This window comes from Pararge aegeria, chromosome 2, assembly GCF_905163445.1.
Source record: "Pararge aegeria chromosome 2, ilParAegt1.1, whole genome shotgun sequence".
NCBI lineage: Eukaryota > Metazoa > Arthropoda > Insecta > Lepidoptera > Nymphalidae > Pararge > Pararge aegeria.
In genome coordinates, this window is record NC_053181.1 from 5,561,662 (window position 1) to 5,584,492 (window position 22,831).

Genomic DNA, 22,831 nt, shown 5'->3' on the forward strand with positions numbered 1-22,831 from the left:
CGACCTTTAAACCAAAAATAATACCTGCTTACATAATAAATGAGGTTAGTAATTGAAAATATATAGGAATGTACAAAATGTTTGTAAGACCAGGTTCCAGTTACGCCAACTCCTGTACTAGTTAAAACTGTATCACAGTGAGTTGCCATTCCTCGTGCCCAAGTACTTAGTATAAGTCTATACGTTTTATTCTATATTATGAATAGGTAAACAATATGTGTGCAGTTTTAAGATAATATAATAATAGTAATAGCGGGTAGGTGGCTAAAATCTTATGAGACACGTTTAACCATCCACCCGCCACTTCACTATTGCTTTGGCAGTATATGGCAAAGTTTAAGAATGTAAGTATTGGTTAGTATGTAATTGGTTAATATGATAATCAGTAATTAATGTGATATTTTACAAGTATCAAAGTATTATCATACTACGATAGTTTGTTACAGTTTTTAATAAAAATGAAGTGCATCTAATTATGATATATTATGGATGGTTTTTTTTTTTTTTTTGTGAGAGTGAGTGCTAGTGCGTGTATTATGTGTGTTTAAATGTGTCTGTGTGTTAAAAATTATGAGTGATGGTGCGTGTATTATGTGTGTTTAAATGTGTCAGTGTGTTAAAAATTATATAATTTTTTCAGAAGATCTTCTACTTCGTTATAATTTTGGGTAATAAGGTATTTAATCAGCTCTGTTTTACATTTATAAGTAGTATAATTTTTTAACGTTAAATTTCTGCTGAGTGCATTATATAATTTAGGACCAAGGTAATAAGCAAATTTTTGCGCAAATACTGTAACTTACTGTAACTTGGGTAAGTTAAAAACTAAATCTTTTCTACGTCTCGTCATGAACGAAGGTCGTTTTTTATGTTGCGCAATAACAACTTGTTTTATAAATAATTTCCTGACTGAGAGTACGGCTAGTTCGGAGTATAACTGCTTTGTAGGGTAAGAGTATGTCTTGAATGCCATTACTTTAAGTATAGAGCGCTGTGCTCTTTCAACTGCTAATAGGGTAGTTTTAGAAGTACCTCCCCAGGCATTAATTCCGTACATAATAATAGATTGGCATAGTGCAAAATATGTCGTAAGGAGTAACGAAGGTGAACATATATGCCTTAGGCATTTAAATATATAAATAAGTTTCCTAATCCTACTGCTTAATTTAATTGTGTGCTCTTTCCAGTTTAGATTCTGATCAATCGTAATACCAAGATATTTAAAAAAGCTTGTTTGTTTAATGCAGTAACATGCGCAGTCTATTAAATCATTGCATGTGTGAGGGTTTATAGACATAGACCCATGCTGAGGTTGAGTTTTGTTATGTATACTGAAAGTCATAAATTTTGTTTTATCTAAATTAAGAGTAAGTAAGTTGTTATCCAACCACGTGGTTACCATTGTGAGACCCTTATTTGCCAAATTATTAATTTCTTGCCAAGACTTTCCACTAAACAGCAGCACCGTATCATCAGCAAAAGTAATGATTTTTCCCTTTAGCAAAGTCATGTTGCATAAATCATTGATGTAAATCAAGAACAAGGTAGGACCAAGAACGCTACCCTGAGGGACACCGAATTGAATACATTCTTCCTGGCTCTCATAATCATTGATTTTTACACGCTGCTGTCTATTGGAAAGATAGTCTGTAATCAATTGGAGAGGTAGTCCACGTATACCAATATATTCAAGCTTCCGTATTAGTATGGGGACAGATACGGTGTCGAACGCCTTGGCTAAATCTAAATAAATTCCTAGAGTTTTGTGCCCATTGTCCAATTGCCCTACCACGAAAGAAGTTAATTCATGTAAGGCATTGTCAGTTGATTTGTTTTCCCTGAACCCAAATTGGTTTTGTGAAAGAAGGTTATTTGACTCTAAGAATTTCTTTAGCCTTACATCAATAATTTTTTCTAATATTTTTGCAAGAACAGATATAAGGGAAATTGGTCTATAGTTCGACACCGCATTTTTGTCTCCAGATTTGTATATGGGAATAATAATAGACTTTTTGAGTAGCTCTGGAAATACACCGTCATCTATACATTTGTTACAAATTATGGCAATAGTTTTCGAGAAAATATTTACCCCTTTTTTAATCAAAGATGTAGGAATTCCATCCGAGCCACATGATCTACTAGATTTCAAGTTTAAAATTATGTGTTTAATTTCATTTTCGTCGGTTGGCAGAAGCAAAAATGAATTTACAGGTGAACCTATGGTTTGAATATTTTGCTTTCGAGTAAGTTCTTGTTCACTTTTTTGTAGTCTAGTCAAAATATTATTAGATAAATCATTTTTGCCGATTTGAATAAAATAATTATTCACGTAGTTGAGTGAGCCGTATGTATAGGCTTTATATGTAATAGCTCTGGAGAACTATTTTCTTTATTATTTAAATTGCACATTGCTTTAATAACATCCCATTTATCTTTCAGGGTTTTCTTTTTATTATTTATTTCATCTCTATAGTAGTTATTTTTAAGTGTCTTAAGTAATTTATTACAAGTGTTACGATAACGTTTGTAAGTTATTTGAATTGTATGATTATCAGGATCTTTACGGAGCTTTTTATGAAGATTATCACGATTGCTCATGCATCGGCATAGTCCCGAAGTTATCCAAGGTTTTAAATTGGTCTTACGTCTAGATAATTTTAAAGTAACTGTATATTTATTCATTGTTTCTTTGATAAGTCCTACAAACATGCTTGTCATCGCATTAGAGTCAAGATTAGAAAGAATTTGTGACCAATCTAATTTACTTAAGTCTTCTAATACGATATTAAAATCAGTTTTTGTACGTTTATTAATATGTTTAGTAGTTTTAATGTTTATTTTACGCATTGATGTCAAAACACAATAGTGGTCCGTTAGTGATGTATTACAAACAACAGTAAGAGTGTCACTTCTCGTTCTAATGAAACTATGATCTAAACAATTATTTTGTCTCGTAGGAAAATTGTGAGCTGATATGAGTCCATGCGATGCTAAAAGGTTTACGTATACTGATGGCTCTTTATTAATTAATTGTTGCTCAGATATATTTATATTCAGATCACCCATTAACAGAACACTTTTGTATCTTCTAAGTTGGAAAAGAATTTTGTAAAAGGAGTCTAAAAATGGTTCTAGGTTTTTAAAACAGGGTAGTCTGTATAAGGAAATTATAGCCAGTTCATTATCTATAGTAACAACCAAACAGTTAGCTTCTTTACAATAATTGGGTTCAATAACAGTACAATTTATATTGTTTTTGATGTAAATGACAACCCCATCGTTTTGATTTAGGTAATTTTTAGTAGAATAAGATAAATAATTATTCATTTTTGGTATAACAGAATTTGTAGTTAGCCAACATTCAGTGAGAATAATAATATCATATGAAATATCGAAATGTTTCAGCAGAACCAGTAGTTCGTCATGATTACAAGATAAACTTCTAATGTTTTGAGTCAAAATGTTAAAAGTACCATTAAACTGATCAAATACTTTCCTACATTGCTCTGGCATATCCACAATCACAGCTTTGCCGACATTGATAGTATCATCAATGTCAGCAACTATCTTTTGTATATTAGCCATGGTCAACGTTACAATAATTAAAAGTAATCATGATATGAACGAAATAAGCTGCGATGCCTTTTGAAAAGCAAATTGTGTTTACCAGGATATTAACGAAGTACGATCTGAAAAAATAATATTCAATTTTTATTCGTATGAGCGTGTGTGATGTCTTGTGTAAATGTGGCATATGAGTGCGTGTATTTTGTGTTTGGAGAAAACTATTACAAAAAATAACATAAGTCGCTAGGTTAGTAAAAAAAAGAAAAACATTGAAAAAACACCAATAATATTTAAATTGTCTATAAAGGATACCATTTTCACTATTACTTGCTGGCTGGTTATATCTCGCAAGTCTAATTGGTAGTCACATAACATTATTGTTAAGGCTAGAAGAATTTTTATCTGAGTCACCAGTTACTAGCTGCTCAATTTGTTTTTGAGATTTTATCGGCAACACCGGATATCCTTCCGATTTTCTTAGAAATATTTTACCTCGAGAAATCCAACAGAATTGATATCCACACGTTTTCTTTGCTTGTCTCCCCAAATAGTATAGTTTTCTTCCGCGTGGAGTCAGTGCTTCCGAAATGAAAATTGGACGCTCTTCACCTGGGAACTGGATCAACTTGGTATTCAATTTGCCCGATTTGTTTGATTTATTATATGTTTTAACAGCCCTTATTACTGCCGAACTGGTTTGTTCTGATTTATATTCTACAATTATGAGACTTTTCTGTTTAGTTATTTTTTGGTTTGGATTTCATGAATCGCATCGAACATGACTGGTACGTTAAGAACTTTGTGTATGTTAGTCACTATTGATTTAAGATCATCATGTTTATTAATGGGCATATTAATTTCAATACGTGATGCAAGCTGCCTTTGGAGAACATTTTCCATTTTAATTTCTAATTCTTCAATCCTCTCCTGAGTATCTTTGTGTTCAAGCATAATATTTTCGAACTTTCGGTTTAGGTCGTTATACATAGTCGTAGAAGTTTCCAGCGCACTTCGCAAATGTGAATTTAGTTTAATTAACTCCTCGTTTTGGTTTTTCGAATCTCTTATCATCTCATTAAGTGACTCAAATTTTTCGTTCTGGTCACGTTTCAAGTCTGTGATGAGAGTCTTAATTTCTGTTTGGAGGTTTCTTAATTCTTGCGAGAAATCATCTTTTGGACTGCGTACTTTGCGTTTCCTGCTCGTAAGTAGATCTCGCTCATCACCTGAGCTCGCTTGTGATGATGTCATAGCCACTTCAAGAGATCGGATCATGTTTTCTCCTTTATTCTTGCATATACTGCCACACACTGCCACACACTATTGCACGGTTTGTACGATTGATTTGACGCGTCCGCACGGTTCGCAGCGGAGCGAGGAATCAAAAATTATAAATCATAAGCCGATTTTAATGTATCTAAGGTACATGGGTGCAAATCAAGTACATATGACAGCGGGTTGGCGCAGTGGGTAGCGACCCTGCTTTCTGAGTCCAAAGCCATGGGTTCGATTCCCACAACTGGAAAATATGTGAACATCAATATTTTTCAGTGTCTGGATGTTCATCTGTATATTATATTCATGAAACTTTTAACCAGCCATCTGAGTACCCACAACACAAGCTACGATTACTTTGGGGCTAGATGGCGATAATGATGTATTGTCGCAGTATATTTATTTATTAATTTAAAAAAAAAACATACCCAGATATACCCTCGTAAATTTTCCAACTTTCACTAGTACTTTAATGTGTATTAAAGCTTTGATCTTTTTCCAAAATACAATAGCTTCAGATACAGACGAAGATTCGTGCGGGGCATTCAACGGAAGCCAAAAATCAGCGTGCATGTCGTTAAACGTGCAACAATCCTTATTGTCAACTACACGAGAAAAGTCATCGAGCGCTCTTTGTCTCGACAAATCCTACAGCTTGGTCACCCACACGCCAACACCTACTCAGGATATGGTCTCGAGTTTGAGTACAACTGAACAGAGAAATGACACGTCAGCCCTCCCTGACATCACCTCTGGAATGTCCGGAATATCTATCGACGAAGAGAACTATTGTCAGAGCAGCATATCAAAGTCAAGGTCAGAAAATATTCTGCGTTCTGAACAGAGTAACTCAATAAAACAAACCCCATCAAAACTAATCGAAAAATCTGACTCAATTTACTATACATCGCAACATTCTCAAGAGGTAACACCTACTGGCAGTTCGTCCAGACTAAGATTAAACGATCCATCTTTGAAATTATCGTTTGATGCCAACAAATGTAAAAATATGAAAGCTAACCTCCAGGGGAAAGATGATAAAAGTAGTATTTCATTAGATTTCTGTGATTCCAACGAAACAAGTGCGGATTTTCTTACGCCCATAAATGAATTGCCTCCTTCGGGTTGTGAAATTGAGGATTTGCCGAAACACAATGGTAACGACGAGAGTATTGATAGTTTGAGTAACGATATCGATTTGGAAACTCAAACCGAATCTGCACCAAGAAGGATTTATGATGGTAAGTTTTATGTCAAGTCACTTGTCACAGACAAGATCATATAAGTGATTTATTATCTTTGAAAAATTGTATCCGATAAGTCTTAAATAACCCATAACCCCCAATGCGCTATCACCGCTTCTATTTATTTTATTTTTATCATCATTAGCTTCCTAATGTCCCAACTACAGGACGCAGGCCACTTCTCTTATAGGAGAAAAGTTTAATAGCATTCGATTCAATTATATTCAGTTCAATTATATTTTCTTTCTTGTGAATCCATTCATTTATTGGCGAGTTTTTATTCTCTAGACGATCCTCCCGAAACTCCATGTGCAAACAAACGCTTACTGCGTGCACACGTGACAACTTCAACTCCACAAAAGAGCCGTAACAGCAAATCCGAACAGTGTGATATCAACGACTGTGGATACAAGAACGGCACCTACCGAGGCGTTGCGCTTCATAAAGATGGCACTGAGCTCAGTGAGTATTTTGCAATATCTAGTTGCTTTATTGTAGCCGCCAAATTGCTGTCGCGTAAGACATTCTGTCTAATCTTTTGCATTATTGATTATTTAGCAATTATAGCCCCCAATTTCCTAGCAACTAGCCGCGGACGATCTGACCTAAAACAAAATCTTACTTGCCCCGCCCTAGACCAGGAGCTGGGTACGCCTATGGCTTAGTGCAAAAGATGGGACAGAGCTAAATAATTATCTTGCAATATCTAGGTGAATTTATACCAGCCTCCAAATTACCGTCCCTTGGTGCTCAGGGCAAATCTCAGTGAGTATTTTGCTATATGTACGTAATGAATTATTGTTGCCGTCAAATTGTCATCTTTTAATGCAAAAGATGGGACAGAGCTCTGTGATTAAAAATAACGAAATGCATTATTATAGTATAGTAACTTAGTCAAAAAGATGGGTGTTTTTGGTAATGAGACGAGCAAATTAGCATTGCATGCATTCGCTTGACAGTTGATCACTAAGTTGGCATACTCATGACTTCGAAGTTGTTTTATAATAGCCTCAAAATTGTCGTGTCTGCATTTGTACAAACGGATGCGGTGTTTTTATAATGCACGTACGCCATATAGTTTGATTACCCGCCCATGCCCCTGTGAAACACTGTTCAGTTTTTGATACTTTATAACCGGACAAAGGAATTTATTCATGATCCTTATGATCATGTTGCACATTGTACATTGTCAATGAAGGTGATCTTATTACCTCAGATTTTTAAAACTTTATATTTTCAACGACAGGGTTTAAATCTACAAAATCTAAGTTGCAACTTTCTCCACAGATGTTGTTTACACTGTTTCGAGTATGCAGCTCGGTACTGGACGCACAGTGCGTTGCGTGTGGCTCGGCATACGCCGCGGTGCGCAACCCGACGCACAGCTTGACTTAGCGCCCAGACACACCACTACGGCCTCCAGCCTCGCATCCACCGCTGACAACTCGCTAGTACTCGTGAGTTGGCAAATGTCATTATTTTACTCTTAGTATAACTTACATCATGTTTGGATCACGAGATCCTAGAATCGGATCCTGGGTCAAGCAAATAATAAAAAATAAAATAATAGTTAAGTGTTGAGTTTTTCAGAGTTTGGAAATTGGTGATGTCTCCCATGCCTTGGAGAACACATTAAGCCGTCGGTCTCTGTTATTATCACTAACTGCACTAACCCAATAACCTGCATTGGAGCAGCGTGGTGGGTTGAAGTTATCATTCTCCCTCTCCCAAGAAAGAGGAGGCTTTTGTCCAGCAGTGAGACATTAATAGGCAGGAGATGATAATAGTGATAAAAGCCTGAAATTTGGAGGGACGAAACATTCTTGACGTCAAACTAAAAAAGACCTAATGCTACTAGTTTTAAAGTAGCAAAATATTTACTTCTGGTTTTTCTTCTATAAACCTTTAGCCAAAAGCGCTACTGTAGAAGTGTGAATCACTTTTAGCTTTTCAGCAAAGTAGATATACTCTAATTTACTCTCGTGTTCGGACCCGACAACATTACAAACGAAGCATTAAAAACAGCACACACAATTTTGGCTACACCATTAGCTGAACTATTCAACTTGATACTGCAAAAATCTGAAACGCCTACACAATGGTCTGAATCTAACATCATTTTATTATATAAGAAAGGCGATCCCAAAGACATAGGCAACTACAGACCCATAAGTTTGCTACCGACTCTATACAAGTTGTTCTCCACGATTATAAACGCTAGAATTAGTCCCACAATTGGAGCTAGACAACCTGTAGAGCAGGCAGGATTCAGGAAGGCTTTCTCTACAATCGACCATATACACACCCTTGAGTTAATTATTGAGAAATACCAGGAACATCAAAGACCCCTATATCTCGCATTTATTGATTACCAAAAAGCGTTCGACACTGTAACACACGCAAGTATCTGGGAAAGCTTAAAGAAACAAGAAGTTAGCGAGGTGTATATAGAGGTCATTAGATGCATATACAAAAATAATACGGCTAAAATAAAGTTAGAAAACCTGGGCCCAAGTTTCCCCATAGAGAGGGGTTTAAGACAGGGTGATCCGCTCTCATCTACAATATTTATAACCATTTTAGAAACAATCTTTAGCAAGTTGGACTGGAACAAACTAGGACTCTATATACATGACGCTTTCTTAAGTCATTTGAGGTTTGCAGATGACATAGTGATATTATCCGAGACAAGCTCACAGCTGCAATATATGATAAAATCTTTACAGTTAGCCAGCGCAGATGTAGGTTTGGAAATCAATCTCACAAAGACTATGACGATGACAAACAGTTGCAAGATACCAATATTAATTAACGGAAGCCCACTAGAATACGCAGAAAAATACATATATTTGGGAAAAACAATTAGTTTTGATAAAACAAATAATGACATAGAGATAGGAAGAAGAGTTCAACAAACGTGGAATAAATATTGGAGCCTGAAAGAAATTTTTAAAAGTAACATGCCTGTAAAAATAAAAACAAAGATCATGAACTCTAGCCTCCTACCTTGCCTGACATACGGCTGCCAGACATGGAAATTTACGGCCAAATCAAAACAAAAAATCAACACCTGCCAGCGAGGACTAGAACGCAGCATGCTCAGCATAAAAAAACTTGATAAAATACTCCATACAAAAATAAGATCCATAACAAAAGCAACAAATGCCTTGAGCTATGCATTAAAACTGAAGTGGAAATGGGCAGGTCATATAGCGAGGCTTACAGACCGGAGGTGGACCGTGAGAGCAACTATGTGGAAAGGCCCGGAAGGCAAAAGAGCCAGAGGGAGACCAGTGACACGGTGGAAGGACGAGATCAAAAAAAAAAAATAGCCGGCCCAAATTGGGCTAAAGTAGCAAAGGATAGAGAAAAATGGACATCGTTGGAGGAGGCCTTTACCCAATCTGGGGTTCTTGTAATAAACTAACATTCATAATAATAAATATTAAGTAAACGAAAAATAAAATACTAACTTTAAACTATCTTAGGTATGTCAATGTAAGTTACAGGAAATAAAAGGCTTTTTTATTTTTTTTATACTCTCGTGTTATTGCTCTGAAATCCGTAAATGAAATTTTCGAATTTTCGAGAGATTTTTGATGTTCTAAACACAAACACGGTCGCCTAGTTAGCAGTTAAGCATTGCTTTGCACATTTTCTTTGATTTAATATCTTGTTACAGGGCAACAAGTCTGTCAGCAGCAGACCGCAATCCATGTCTTTGATGAGCCAGTGTGGTGAAGAACAGATCGCAGGAGAGTATAATAAGCATTACGTCACATTAAAACAAATTGGTAAGATCTTTTTTACCTTAATCATACCGTATATATACTGTTTTAAATAACAATTACAAATATGATTATTACTTCCATGCCGACATATGTTTATTTATTTATATAATTTCATGTCTAAACCAATCGGGACGAAAATTAACTCATTCTTAGTTTGCATTTTGAGATTGTATTTTCAGCCTAGCAAGAGTCTTATCGCGCGAAATTTTTAAAAAGGCGAAACTTATTTTTGCTGCAACCAAACATAAGATTGGTAACCGTTCAGCACTATCTTTTTGGAAAATAAAATAAACATAAATCAGATAATCCGATTACTTTATGCAAAAACCAGAATCCTCATTGAGCCATTATTGTATGTAGTGCATTGGTTTCCAAAAACAATGAGAACGACCCGCGCACCCGCGCACGTCTAACTGTAAAGTCCGCCGAATGTTGCTAAAGTACAATTTTTTCCCATTTTATGCTGCACTTAGAACATACAGGTTAAATAATTACTGACAACTACTAAATGACATGCAGTGCCTAACCGTTAGTTCGAGAAAAAACAATCTAAAGTGGAGTGGTATTTCATGCTTCAATATTAGTCAGGTTTTTCTATGTTCATTTTGTGGCAAAAACAAACGATTTTCCTATTTGTTCACAGGCAAAGGTGCATACGGTTGCGTAAAGATGGCATACCGTCGTTCAGACCGTTTGCTGGCCGTAGCGAAGTTTATTCTGAAAGAGAAAGTAGGCGCCGCGTTTTGGACCGAAGCCCCAGATGGCCGCCGGCTACCCTTGGAACTAAGCTTGCTCATGACCTTGGAACATCCTAACATAGTGAGTGTCCTACGTCACATACCTTGATATTAGCCCACTAACATTCCACCAATTGGAGCAGGACTTCTCTATTATAGGGATGTTTTTAAAGCGCAGACCCACTAAGCTGCTCCAATGCGGGTTTTCGGGTTTTAACTATTAAATTCTCATATCAGTGATAATACCCGAGACCGACAGCTTAACGTGCTCTTCGAGGCCCGCGAGTATACATCGCCTATTTCCGGATTCCTGGCTAGTACTGGTACTGTTTTTTTTTTTTCAAAAACGACAGACTGTATTAAGTGATATATTAACAATGTTAGTATTTCTTCAAGTAAAATTGTTTTTTTTTTTTTCTAAAATGGAACAATAAATCAGTTTTTAAGAACTGTGCGTTTGCATATAAATGATAAAGGTAGTAATAACATAACATGTAACATATCCATGTTCCAAAGCCTTCTTCGAGATGTTGGAAAAGAGCAACTACTGAGTTTCTTGCCGGCTCTTCTCGGCAGAATCTGTTTTCCGAACCGGTGGTAGAGTCACGACGTTCATACATACTTGACGTTTCAAAAGTGCTTATAAAGTAGGCCTACTTGAAATAAATGAATTTTAATTTTTTTTTAGAGAGAATCTTTATCTTTTAGGGTATAGTCAAATGAAAACCGATAACAGATAAAAAAAAAACTTTATCTATTTATGGTAATATCGTTTAAATAAATCGTTTCTAGTTATGGAATTTTCTATGCAGGTTAGGGTAATTGACGTGTTCGAGAATGAAAAATACTTTCAAATGGTAATGGAAAAGCATGGTGCTGGAATGGACTTGTTCGAGTTTATAGAGAGGCGTCCGCGGCTCGACGAACCTCTGCTTAGCTATATCTTTAGACAGGTAAATATAACCGTAATATAAAGTAACTTATGTAGTTTGATTTTATAATTTTTATTAGTGCTTTTACCTACACTTGGATGAGTTAATGGGTTAAAGCGCTCAGGCCGCGATTGCCAGAGAATCGCAGGTTCAAATCTTATTACACTAATTGTAAATGTCCGTCAAGTGAATTCGTCCTTTTAACTAGACTCTTTAAATTTAATTAAAAAACCATCTTCTAAGATTATAAGAATAAACGGAAATAGATACACGATTAATTCATGTGGTTACCTTCACTTTCGTTCCCTACCGTCGATGCCGAAATTAGTATATGCAGGTTCAAATCCTGTCGGTTCGGAAATTTTTATATGCATTTTAAATTTATAAAATTGATAATTCCTCTAAATGTAGGTAAAAACGCTAATAAAAATAATATAAAAGCAATGTGTCATCTCTTGTTTCAAACGTGTCTCATTGTAATATGGACCGAAAATGGTAGATCGAAAACTGCAACGTTTCCTACTAGATGACGCTACAGTCGCTCTAAGACTGATGTGAAAGGCATATACTAATTTCGGCATGGACGTTTTCGGCATTCGAGTTTTGTATTGCCTAGCTCATTCTTGAATGACCTATAGTGGTCTTCTTTTTAATTCCGCTACAAGTTAGGCGTGACTGCAATCTCAACCGGTGGGAAGTTTTGATGCAGTCTAACATGTTAACGGGCTAACATGTTACACTGCATGGTTTCCATTATGGTTTCCACTCGACATCGCACCGGAACAATAAATTGCTTGGCGGGACTTCTTTGTCGGTAAGGTGGTAACGAGACAAAAAACAGACACTAGGTAGATACAATTTGTTGGCCTTATCCGTTACTCCGGTGGCCGTTTTTACAATAGTATACAGACTCGCAGTCAAGTAAGCACTTCTAGGATGGTAAATATTTTTTCAAATTTTCAGATAGGTCAAGCCGTGGAGTATCTCCACTGTCATAACATCTTACATCGAGATATAAAGGACGAGAACGTGATAATTGACAACAAATTTCATGTCAAATTAATCGATTTCGGATCTGCGACATACATGAGCAAGGATACTTTGTTTTCCACCTTCTATGGAACCACAGAGTACTGCAGTCCAGAGGTCTTAGCTGGCAACAAGTGAGGATATCCATTAATATATGTTTAAACGAGATACTTATGGGTAACACTTGCTCCACCACTTTTACTCGGAATCCATGTTTTTAGAGGGATAACTGTACTAAGTTTTTTTTAGCAAAATACGCAGTGACAGCCATAATATCATGTGCTTACATCTAGGTTAAATGATCCTAAATGCACTTATAACAGTCCTTATTTTTCGTTCTAACTGAGCAACCAATCGAATTGATTTTGGCAACTAACTCTTAGTTAAAAGGACGGAGAGTGACACAAGTTACTTGTTATCCCAGGAAAAAAAATATATACTACGACAATACACAAATCGCCATCTTGCCCCAAAGTAACCGTAGCTTGTGTTATATGTACTTAGATGGCTGATGAATATTTTTAATGAATTATATATATGCAAATAAACAACCAGACACTGAAAAACATTCATGTTAATCACACAAACATTTTCCAGTTGTAGGAATCGAACCCGCAGCTTTGACTTAGAAAGTCGGGTCGCTGCTCACTGCGCCAATCGGCCGTCAAACAAACTGTTCCTACGGGATTTGTAAAAAACTTTACTAAAAGCACACGAAGAAGAAAAGAAGAAGAAAATTCTAGTAAAATAAATGAATTCAAAATCTTATTAAAGTAATAAATTGATGATGCCACGTTGCCACACCAGTTTCGTATAATTTCCGTATTGTTGTAGCACGTTTAAACTGTAACCCTCTTTTTAATAAATGGTATAATACTGGAGAAGTTACTCAGGATTTGGTCACACACTCATTTGAAAGGTGCTCTCAGTTAGAAGTGTCACAAAACACTGCGTGAGTAACTATACTGAATGTCGCTGCCTGCCAGCTTTTAATAAATTAACTTTACCAGATTTCCATACCAGAGATTACCAAGAAAAAGAATGAAAATCAAAGCTACGCCACGTTTATTAATAAGATGGTGAAATTGCTATTCTTATAATAGCAATTTTACCATCTGGTTTGCTCACACTGTAAAACATTTCACTTAATTTGACAGATACGCGGGTCCCGAGCTAGAGATGTGGTCGATGGGGATAACCTTGTACGTGCTGACGTTCCTCGTTAACCCCTTCTCCGACATCGAAGATATCATACAGGGGCCGCTTACACTGCCGCAGATCGTGTCAGAAGGTAAAAACTTTTTTTTTTAAATTTTATTTGGACAGAGGTAGTTAGTTTAAATCTTTTTAATATTTTATTTATTTGTATTTTTGATTTTAATTAGCATTTAATTTATTACAATAGACAGCTCTACTAGATATTTACGTGGCGTCACCTGGACTAGGGTTTCAGATGAATATCAGGGCTGCATGCTCTAATGCCTGGCAAGGCATGTAGCACAATGTTGAACTGGAGCCTTTTACTAGGTTGTGCCACACATTAAGTACAAGCTTAATCCTAGCGCTTCTATATAATATATAAAAATTATGATGATGATGTTGATATTCTTGAACGCATTAATCTATTTTAGATTTAGATCAACTTCTTCGTTGGATGCTATGCAAGGACCCAATACACAGATGCTCGGTTGCCCAACTGATGGCACATCCCTGGATCAGGCAACCAGTGGCCATCAACAATTACGTATTTCAGGACATTGTGGATTGCGGTGAGTTTTTTGTATCACTTGTCAAGAGCAGGCATTTTCCAATATAGTACTTTTATATCGCGAAGCGACGCGCCCTTCACTTGAGAGTAACCAAACGCTGTAAATATATGTGTAAGCGCAAGAATTCTCACAAAATCCACCCTAGCGATAACAAGAGAAGGTCTAAACAAATACTTCACGGCCTTTAGGATACACATATACAACCTGTACACAGCGTCTCCGCTTTCTAAAGTCATCGAGACGTGGGCTCAATGCACGGTATCGGAGACGTACGGTAATTAGCGTCCGAATGTTCGACATCTGACAATCCCCGTACCTCTTTGATCCCTAGAGCTCAAAATCACCCTTGCAAAATCTCACTTTAGGATTGTGTGTACGCTACAAAAATTCGAAAAAAGTTTTTCTCAGGTCCGAAATACGGACGTTAGGAATTGTTTTTTGCCATGTACCGTGTTTGTTCACTTGTTTACCAAAAGTAAAGCGCTCGTCGCGTCGCGATAAAGATAAAAAATAATTGAGATCCGTACCGTATTATAGTGATTTTGTCTCATCCGTATACTTTAGAGAATTTACAATACAGAATTTTTATTCTCGTGTCATTTTTGTATCTCTAATACAGTACAGTAATTTGTAACTTTAAATAATCAAGGAATTGTTGATATCGATAAATTTAACTTAATATTAGCTAATATGCTTGTCGTACAACCCCTTTTGTAAACGTATTTTTATTATTATTGTCATAAGTAAACTTTTACGCTAAATTCCAGTCACCGTATTCCATTAAACAGACGCTACTTGTACCTATATCCCGATATTTAGCTTAAATAACTAGTCTATAGGCTTTGAATGTGGAATGTGAAATAAAGTGGAATGGTTTATGTATATCCCTAGATACTTAACTTTGAAATTTAGTTGCTATTTGTAGACCATGTAGCGTTGAGATATTTTTTCTAGATCGCCACGAAGCTAACCCGGAAATGTACTTCAGTGGGAGCTTAGGGTCTCCGAGAAGTGGTTCGCTCGTATCTCTTGCGGATCCGCTCGCTAAAGGTAAACTTTAAATTTTATTACTTTCTAGGTGGAACATAAACATAACTATTTAGTATATTGTAGACAGTGTGATTATCTTGTTATGTAGAATATTTACATACAGCAACTGTTATGCAACATTAATTGTTAAAAATAGATTATATAATAATAGTTAAAAATAGTTACTCAGTTTCCAAAAACGTTTTCCAGAACGTTCGAATCCTTCGGAATTAGTGGTACGCTCTGGCGATAAGAACATTTCGCGCGACGAGCCAAAACGCAGCTCCGTCGCTCTGCACGCACTATCGGGCGATCGGGACGCGCATTCGGACAACTACAGCTTGCGCTCCTCGGCTGATGTAAGTTAAACCAAACAAGAAACATATTTTCAATAACTAAAGCTAATCCCACACCTTTTCAGTTAAATCAAGTTTTAGTATTCTTAAGTTTTTTTCTCTACAAGTTAGCTCTCGTCTGCAATGTATGACGTGGTAAGTTATGACGCAGTCTAAGATGGCTGCGAGTAAATCTGATGAAGTATGGTGGTCCTAATTGGTTTCCACGCAGCGTCGGCATCGCTTGGCGGCACAAATTTGTCAGTCGGGTGGTAACTAGTTACTGCTGAAGCTACTCGTACACCCAAGACTTGTCTAAAGGAAGTTCAGAAATAATAGATTCTCTTATTCCCTGCAATCCCCTCGAACCCGGGAACTTCCACCTACAGCAGCACAGTAGATCGCTCACCATTGCGGTCATCGAGGTCTTCAAAAGTATGCCCAAAAACATGTCTATATTATATTTTTTGATGTTAATGTTAACAAAAGCTGACCTGACCTGTTGTCTAGTTACTGTAGTTAAAACAACTTTACTTTCAAAATACTCATTATTAATTTGACTCAATACTGCGCCAGATGGATTATTGCCATAATGCTTTACAGTACTAAAGGTTTTTTTTTAACTCTTTTCGTTTTTGGGCATATTTTGCCGAAACTTTTAAATTTACATTATTTAAATTTAATATTAATTCTGATTAAGTTATTTAAATTTAATATAAATGCGTAGGAGCGGTAGTAACAAATTATATATAACCTTTTTCAGATATTAGATATATCATCAAAACCCGTATCGGAGGCGGCATTAACGGACATAAGTTCGGATGCAACGGGCCACGCCGCCTGCGATATCGATTACGACTGCGATCCGTACGAATGCGATAGCTGGGACGAGTGCGAGCAGGACAGCTTCTCGTAAACCGCTTGCGAAGAGCGAGACACGATTATATAACGATATCCATGCTTGTTGTATTGCCTATCAATGACTTGTGATATAGTGCATAGAGCGTTTATTATGTATTTATAATAATCAAAAGCGCTCGATTAAGTTGATCGCAGATTGTCGTAAAGCTGCGGAAGCTATTCGAACGCATCGCATTTTTTTAACCGAGTCTATCTGATGCGCCAAGGAAATACGTATTGCTTTATATTTGCGACTCTTGAAATTATTACGGCAATGTGCGATCTACTTTATATTTCGTCCATTATACTGTTTTTTATTTGACACATTGATCTATTTATCAAAACTACGTCATACGCTTTCAATTATTGATGTCAATCTAATCTATGCGATCGATTTGTGAACTACATGTCTTTGAAAATGTTACCATCAAAAATGTTCTCAAAGATTAATATAAAGTTTCACAGTATACATTCCACCAATCTTATTATTGATGTGTTAAGATGACTGACAAGATAAAAGTTGTGCACTGTTTCCTTCATAGTAAGGTTTAAGAATACACCTCCAACAATGAGTTTCAGAGATGTATGATGTAGATGAGATGTATGATTCTAGACATTTTTGTAGATATTTTACGCAAGTCAAGTAATACGATCTTCATAAACGTATGATACGTTTATTAAGTGTCAAATAGAAGATAATGTACGTAGCCTATGTATCTTAAGTTAAACCCATTTGCTAAAGGCACATTAAGAAATTTTGTTCCTATTGCTCCACCCTTGATACCAAGTTTTTGGGCATATTTTGCCGAAACTTTTAAATTTACATTATTTAAATTTAATATTAATTCTGATTAAGTTATTTAAATTTAATATAAATGCGTAGGAGCGGTATACATCAATTTTACACAATTTATTTCACAGTGTACCTTTAGCTTACGGAGGCTTTATTGCTTTATGTATAATAAAATAAATTAAAATTAATTGACCAATTCTTTACAATTATCTATATAAGTAGTGAATGGCTATTTTAAAGTATATTTTCGAGGACGTAAGAACATTTTCTGAAACGAAAAATTAATCTTCAATATTTGACAGAAAATTATTAGAAAACAAACTATAAAATGGTCAAGTTAAAGCTGGAATTTGCTCGATTACCTCAAATATTAAATCATGAGTTTTGACATATTTCTCTGTAATTTCTTGAAAAACAATTTCGTACATAAGTAAGTATTTCATTAGTTTCACTAATAAATATTGTGTACCTTTTGTGCAATTTCCGACTAATTATATTTTTATTTGAAAGATAACTATATCTCGCTGGTAAAAGTTAATTAAGATTGTTTTATGTCTAGGTAGTTAAATAAAATCTTGGAAAAAGCTTGCCAACCAAGCATATTATGGAAAATGTTCTTACATCTTTAATACTACACATGACAATTCAGTATTAGTATTTGTAACTTTTTTATTTATTTCTGTATCTTGAGAAATGATCTCATTACAGCATTTACTAGGAATTGATTCTACACCTTGCCTAACACAGCTTTTAGATATACATACCAGTAGTATAGCATAGTAATAAATTAGTAATCTTCGAATAAACCTTTCCTACAACTTTTATACCTTCACACAAACTCGGCTTAAATAGCATCGTCAATCAAATACAATCTTCACATACTTCTTTTCATAATGTAAACGATAGAAGAATTTTCAACTAAACATTTTTACAATATAAAGTATTAGAAACCTCTTTTCCTGCGATCTCAGATAATAAGTTAACATAAACTATAAGTACTAATCTATGACAATAGCAATTTGAAAATATTACAATATTATAAGCTGATCTCTCTTTACACGTTTGTGTACGAAATTAATCTTTAGTTTACTATTTATAAGGGTTATTTTCGCTTGAGATACTGTCTACGTTTTTTATACCAATTGCTAAAGCGCCGGTCGCCGCAATAGTGTCAACATCAAGAAATTGCACAAGGTTCTTCAATTCGATTTCCTTTGGAAAATAAGTTGCATGCGCGACCGACCCATCGATCACACAGACGCGAATGCAATTATTTAAACGAGCTACTTTTAGTCGTGACGTAGCTCAACCGTTAGTAATTAAAATGACCAACAGTTCCGTTGCATAAATATCTCGATAGTAAATTGACAGGTCTATTGACAGCAATGCTATCCATTCTTCTTGTTAACCGTTACCTAACTATTGTGATGACTACTCTATATATGTAGTATTAAACCAACACTAATAGCCGTCAGAAACAGCACACAGAACTTTTTGTGCTCTCCATTTGGTACCCCCTCACACACTCTATACTTTTAAACAATAATTCAATTCTTAATTCACATGTGACATTAAGTAGAGTTCCTTGTGGAACTGTGCCTTTTAGTATTAAAATTTGCATCAGCTCAATCGTAGAGTCCTTTTTGAATATCGAAACACTATAACGTCAAACTGAAACTGCCCTTATACCATTGGTTTAAGGCAAATAAAGCAAATTAGTGGAAACCTGATTTTGATTTTACAAACGTTTTCTCTAGAAGTGTGCGCGAATTTAAGTTTTAGAACGATGTATACAAGTTCCATTTTACTCTGCCGTTACAGGGATTTGAATTTCGAAAACTACTCTAAATCGATCGCGTAAATCTTAAACTAAGGATACTCGAAACTATTAAGTACTATAGACCTATCAATTTAGTTTAAAGCCATTTAACAACCGAATTAGAAATAATGTTTTGCGAGTCTAAAAGCTAAATTCCACTTTTAAGCCGCAACTAATTAGTAATAAGCTTACATTTGATTCTTAGCATTACCATTGGTCGATAGCCAACTTATTCGAAGTGTGGGAAATCTTAAAAAAACCTATTCTAATTTTTACCTTACATCCCACCCTTTGCAGGACCGTTTTCATTGAAGGCTAGGGTAATCTTTCGGAATGCGGGCGATAACTAAAACGTATTTTAATATTAAATGGCATGCTGGTGTTAATACACTTGCAGTGCAGTAAGCAACTAATTTACTAGGCATTAGCCCACTTGCAGAATTGATATGCTTGGTTCAATCTATCTAGGCTATCGATCAAAGAAAATGCGTTGCTTCGGTCTATTCTGACATATCAGGCTCAGTTTTTCTCCGTTAGTATTTTATAAGTCACAATAAATATATAGTTTGCATGTGGCAAGACACACTTGTATTAGTGCTAATTCTGTTGTACACAGATCTACTAAAAGTAGGGATATCACTTTGAAAATGCTCCCCTTAGTAAAGTATAGCCCTATCTTAGAACTCTCAATTTAGTGTACTTAATGGATTTGTGTAAAACAGAAATGGCACCAAGATCAGTTGGGCCTATCTGAACTTTCAATATTCCGGAGCATGCCATATACGACATTGTGTAAACTCTATAGACTTGAGATGACAATTTCCGAGTTATGATTGAACATAGATAACTAACGGATTTAACATTTTCATCTCGCGCTATCCTTAAATGACCTGAATCTTATATGTTGGTATAAACCACAAATCTTAAGAAATTAACTGATGACATTTTAAAATTTTGTACGTAATAAGTATTAAGTAACTATTAAAAGGAATTTCCAAAGATCTATAGTCTATACCTATTTTACAGGATGATTGCTATAGATTTGCAATTTATGTGGGTAATATTATTATTAAATCGTACATAGGAAGTAGTAATGTTTAATATTAAGAACACCTTTATTCTTATGATTAATATCTAGAAGTTCACGCATTAGGGCAATACTTGTGCAAAGTCGGTTGTGCATAAAAACTTAGCATATTCTCACTCCGAACAGCGCAGCAGTGGAATAGGCCAATTAGATTATGGAAAGATGGCGTGATAATATTATCACTATGTTTCTGTAATCCGATTCTACTCCCGTAAAAAGCGTAAAGGCTTTTTTGAATTTTACACACATGGTTACTTTGGCCTAATGCAATACAGTTTGCTAACCAAGGCCGTAAACAGCTGGGGAGTTTTGAGGATTCGAACCTTCCCCGAAATTCCTTTGATCAACGCATTGTTTAATTTGTAGACACACACGTAATTATTTCAGACTCTTTTTTTGGATCTGTCTGAGTTTCCTCATTGGTTGCCACGATTTTCGACTCGAAGAGAATAGAATTTTCTTTAAATATTGGCTGAAATATATTTTGCTCGTTACTTATTTTCCCTGATCCATTGGGGCCCCAGAATCTTTCTGGCTACAGCCTTGACGCTAACATGTGTACTAAACTATTGGTAGGACTAAGAACATACCGTCCTTTTCTTTAACAAACATTTCGAAAAGAACGGCACTACCTTTTAGTCCTGTCATGAACTGAGGTTTTGTTCACAGCCGAATTAGCACCTGTAATGTTTTCTTACACAATAATAGATTTCTAGTAAAGTCTAAAAAGAACCAAATATAAATTTTAGAGTAGAAAATAAACATTGTAAATATCATTGAAATTTAATGTAATGTAAAACATATCTGTCTTCGTTTAATCTTTATAGGATTCCACATTTAAATAATTAAAATCTGCAAGATTAATCTGTGATGTTACCAAGTGTAAAGTTGACTCGGGTTGACTGTTTGTCTCTTAATGAAGACATTCATTTATTAGATTTGCTCGATTTTTGAAGATCGTTATAAGCGTTCAGTCCAAATTCAAATTTCATTTATTTCAAGTAGGCCTAAATTATTAATCACTTTGGGAACGTCAAGTATAGTAAGCTTGTAGTGACGTCGCGTTTAAAATTGAATGTACCACTATGGTTGCGGAAAGCATAGTGCTAGAGATAATATTGTCGCTCGTTAATCATCACCTAAAAAATCTAGCAAATCTTGCAACTTGAAATCAAATAATTGCTATAAAATATAAATTACGATCACCAAAATTCGTGTGATAGGGGAGGTTGATATGTATTTTTGTTGTAACTTCGACCTCCTCATAAAGCTGAAGGAAAGATTCCTTAAAACCGTACTGGGCTCCTTCCTTTATTAATCTAAATATTATTTTTAGTTTAAACCTACAGAAAAATTGTAAAAAAAAAGTAAAAGCATTGAAAATGATTAGAGATTAAAAAAAGCCAAAACTGCTTTACACTTAATGTTAATCTTGTGCAGTATTTAATATTTATGGTATTAGAATAATATTTGTAATTGTATTGCGTAGCCTGAACCAAGAGCTGATGAAAAGATATTTCTTACCATTTGCCAATTTCGCAAAATAAGTCTTCGGGAAAAAAAATTATTTATTAATTTATCATAAAGTAGACCAAACATTTATTTTTTGTTCAATTCAAATTGCTTATTAGACATAGAGAACCGTGTCGTAATTACAGCTAACTGCACGAGCGCACGTACACAATTCTCATTATCTGTTTCGAGTAATGGACACACTATGACGAGACTTAAATGGTTTTCTTTATTTTGAAGCTTTAGGTTGTGGACCCATTAGGCTGATAGTTTGCTTGAGTTATGTTTTATTTTATATGTCGCGCTATAAACAGCTTATTTCGCTGATTGTGGCCTTTTGCGTGCCGCTCATTCCGTCAGCAGACAATTCGCATTACAATTGGCAGCAATATAGTATTGGCGAATCAAATCTATGGGCGGCAGTCGTATCCAATTTGCAGCTCTAGACTCTGCTAGCCGACAGTCAGCTGCCAAACTATTTGATGGATCCGCAGCCTTAGTTTGTCTTTACTTAACGTCCCGCGCTCCTAGCGGAACTTTTGGGTACTCAAAATTAATACGACCTTAAGTCGAGGGACATTTGGTGCAGTTTACATTGTTTTATAATGTCTTGACACTCGGAAGACCACTTCGATTGTTCAAATCTCGAAAGTATTCAATGAGTGGGTGTCACATACATCATAAAGCTGCATCTTCACGAGGGGCTTATATCGCGTTAAATAGTCAAATAATGGTTTCATCTAAAGGGCATATTGCAGATGTGGTTATTTTTTTGCATCAGCCCTAAAAACAGAGTTGGCGCATGACGCTCCTTATTCTTTGTCTGCTCTTGGTTGAGCACTGGAAATATAGAATTATATTTTTGTAGTGATCGATTATGATTTTTATGTAGTAATTATTTTATTGTCCGACGCGTCCGTTTATCAACTAGTGCCTTACGGCGGACGGCGGGTTACGTTGCTCGTATACGACGTACTTATGACCATTCATCGTAATAAAGTAATTAAAAACA

At 35.5% G+C, this 22,831-nt stretch overlaps 1 protein-coding gene across 1 annotated transcript in view; it reads left to right on the forward strand.

The window, feature by feature from the left end:
* LOC120634435 (PAS domain-containing serine/threonine-protein kinase) overlaps positions 1-22,831 on the forward strand; it is a 37,891-nt gene extending 15,060 nt beyond the window's left edge. The window contains exons 11-22 of the mRNA XM_039905001.1: positions 5,355-6,083; positions 6,375-6,548; positions 7,374-7,543; positions 9,769-9,880; positions 10,521-10,696; positions 11,427-11,567; positions 12,510-12,709; positions 13,733-13,866; positions 14,207-14,344; positions 15,299-15,394; positions 15,584-15,732; positions 16,472-22,831. Of these exons, the coding sequence (XP_039760935.1) occupies positions 5,355-6,083; positions 6,375-6,548; positions 7,374-7,543; positions 9,769-9,880; positions 10,521-10,696; positions 11,427-11,567; positions 12,510-12,709; positions 13,733-13,866; positions 14,207-14,344; positions 15,299-15,394; positions 15,584-15,732; positions 16,472-16,624 (2,372 nt within the window). The 3' untranslated portion in view covers positions 16,625-22,831. The remainder of the gene's footprint in view (positions 1-5,354; positions 6,084-6,374; positions 6,549-7,373; positions 7,544-9,768; positions 9,881-10,520; positions 10,697-11,426; positions 11,568-12,509; positions 12,710-13,732; positions 13,867-14,206; positions 14,345-15,298; positions 15,395-15,583; positions 15,733-16,471) is intronic.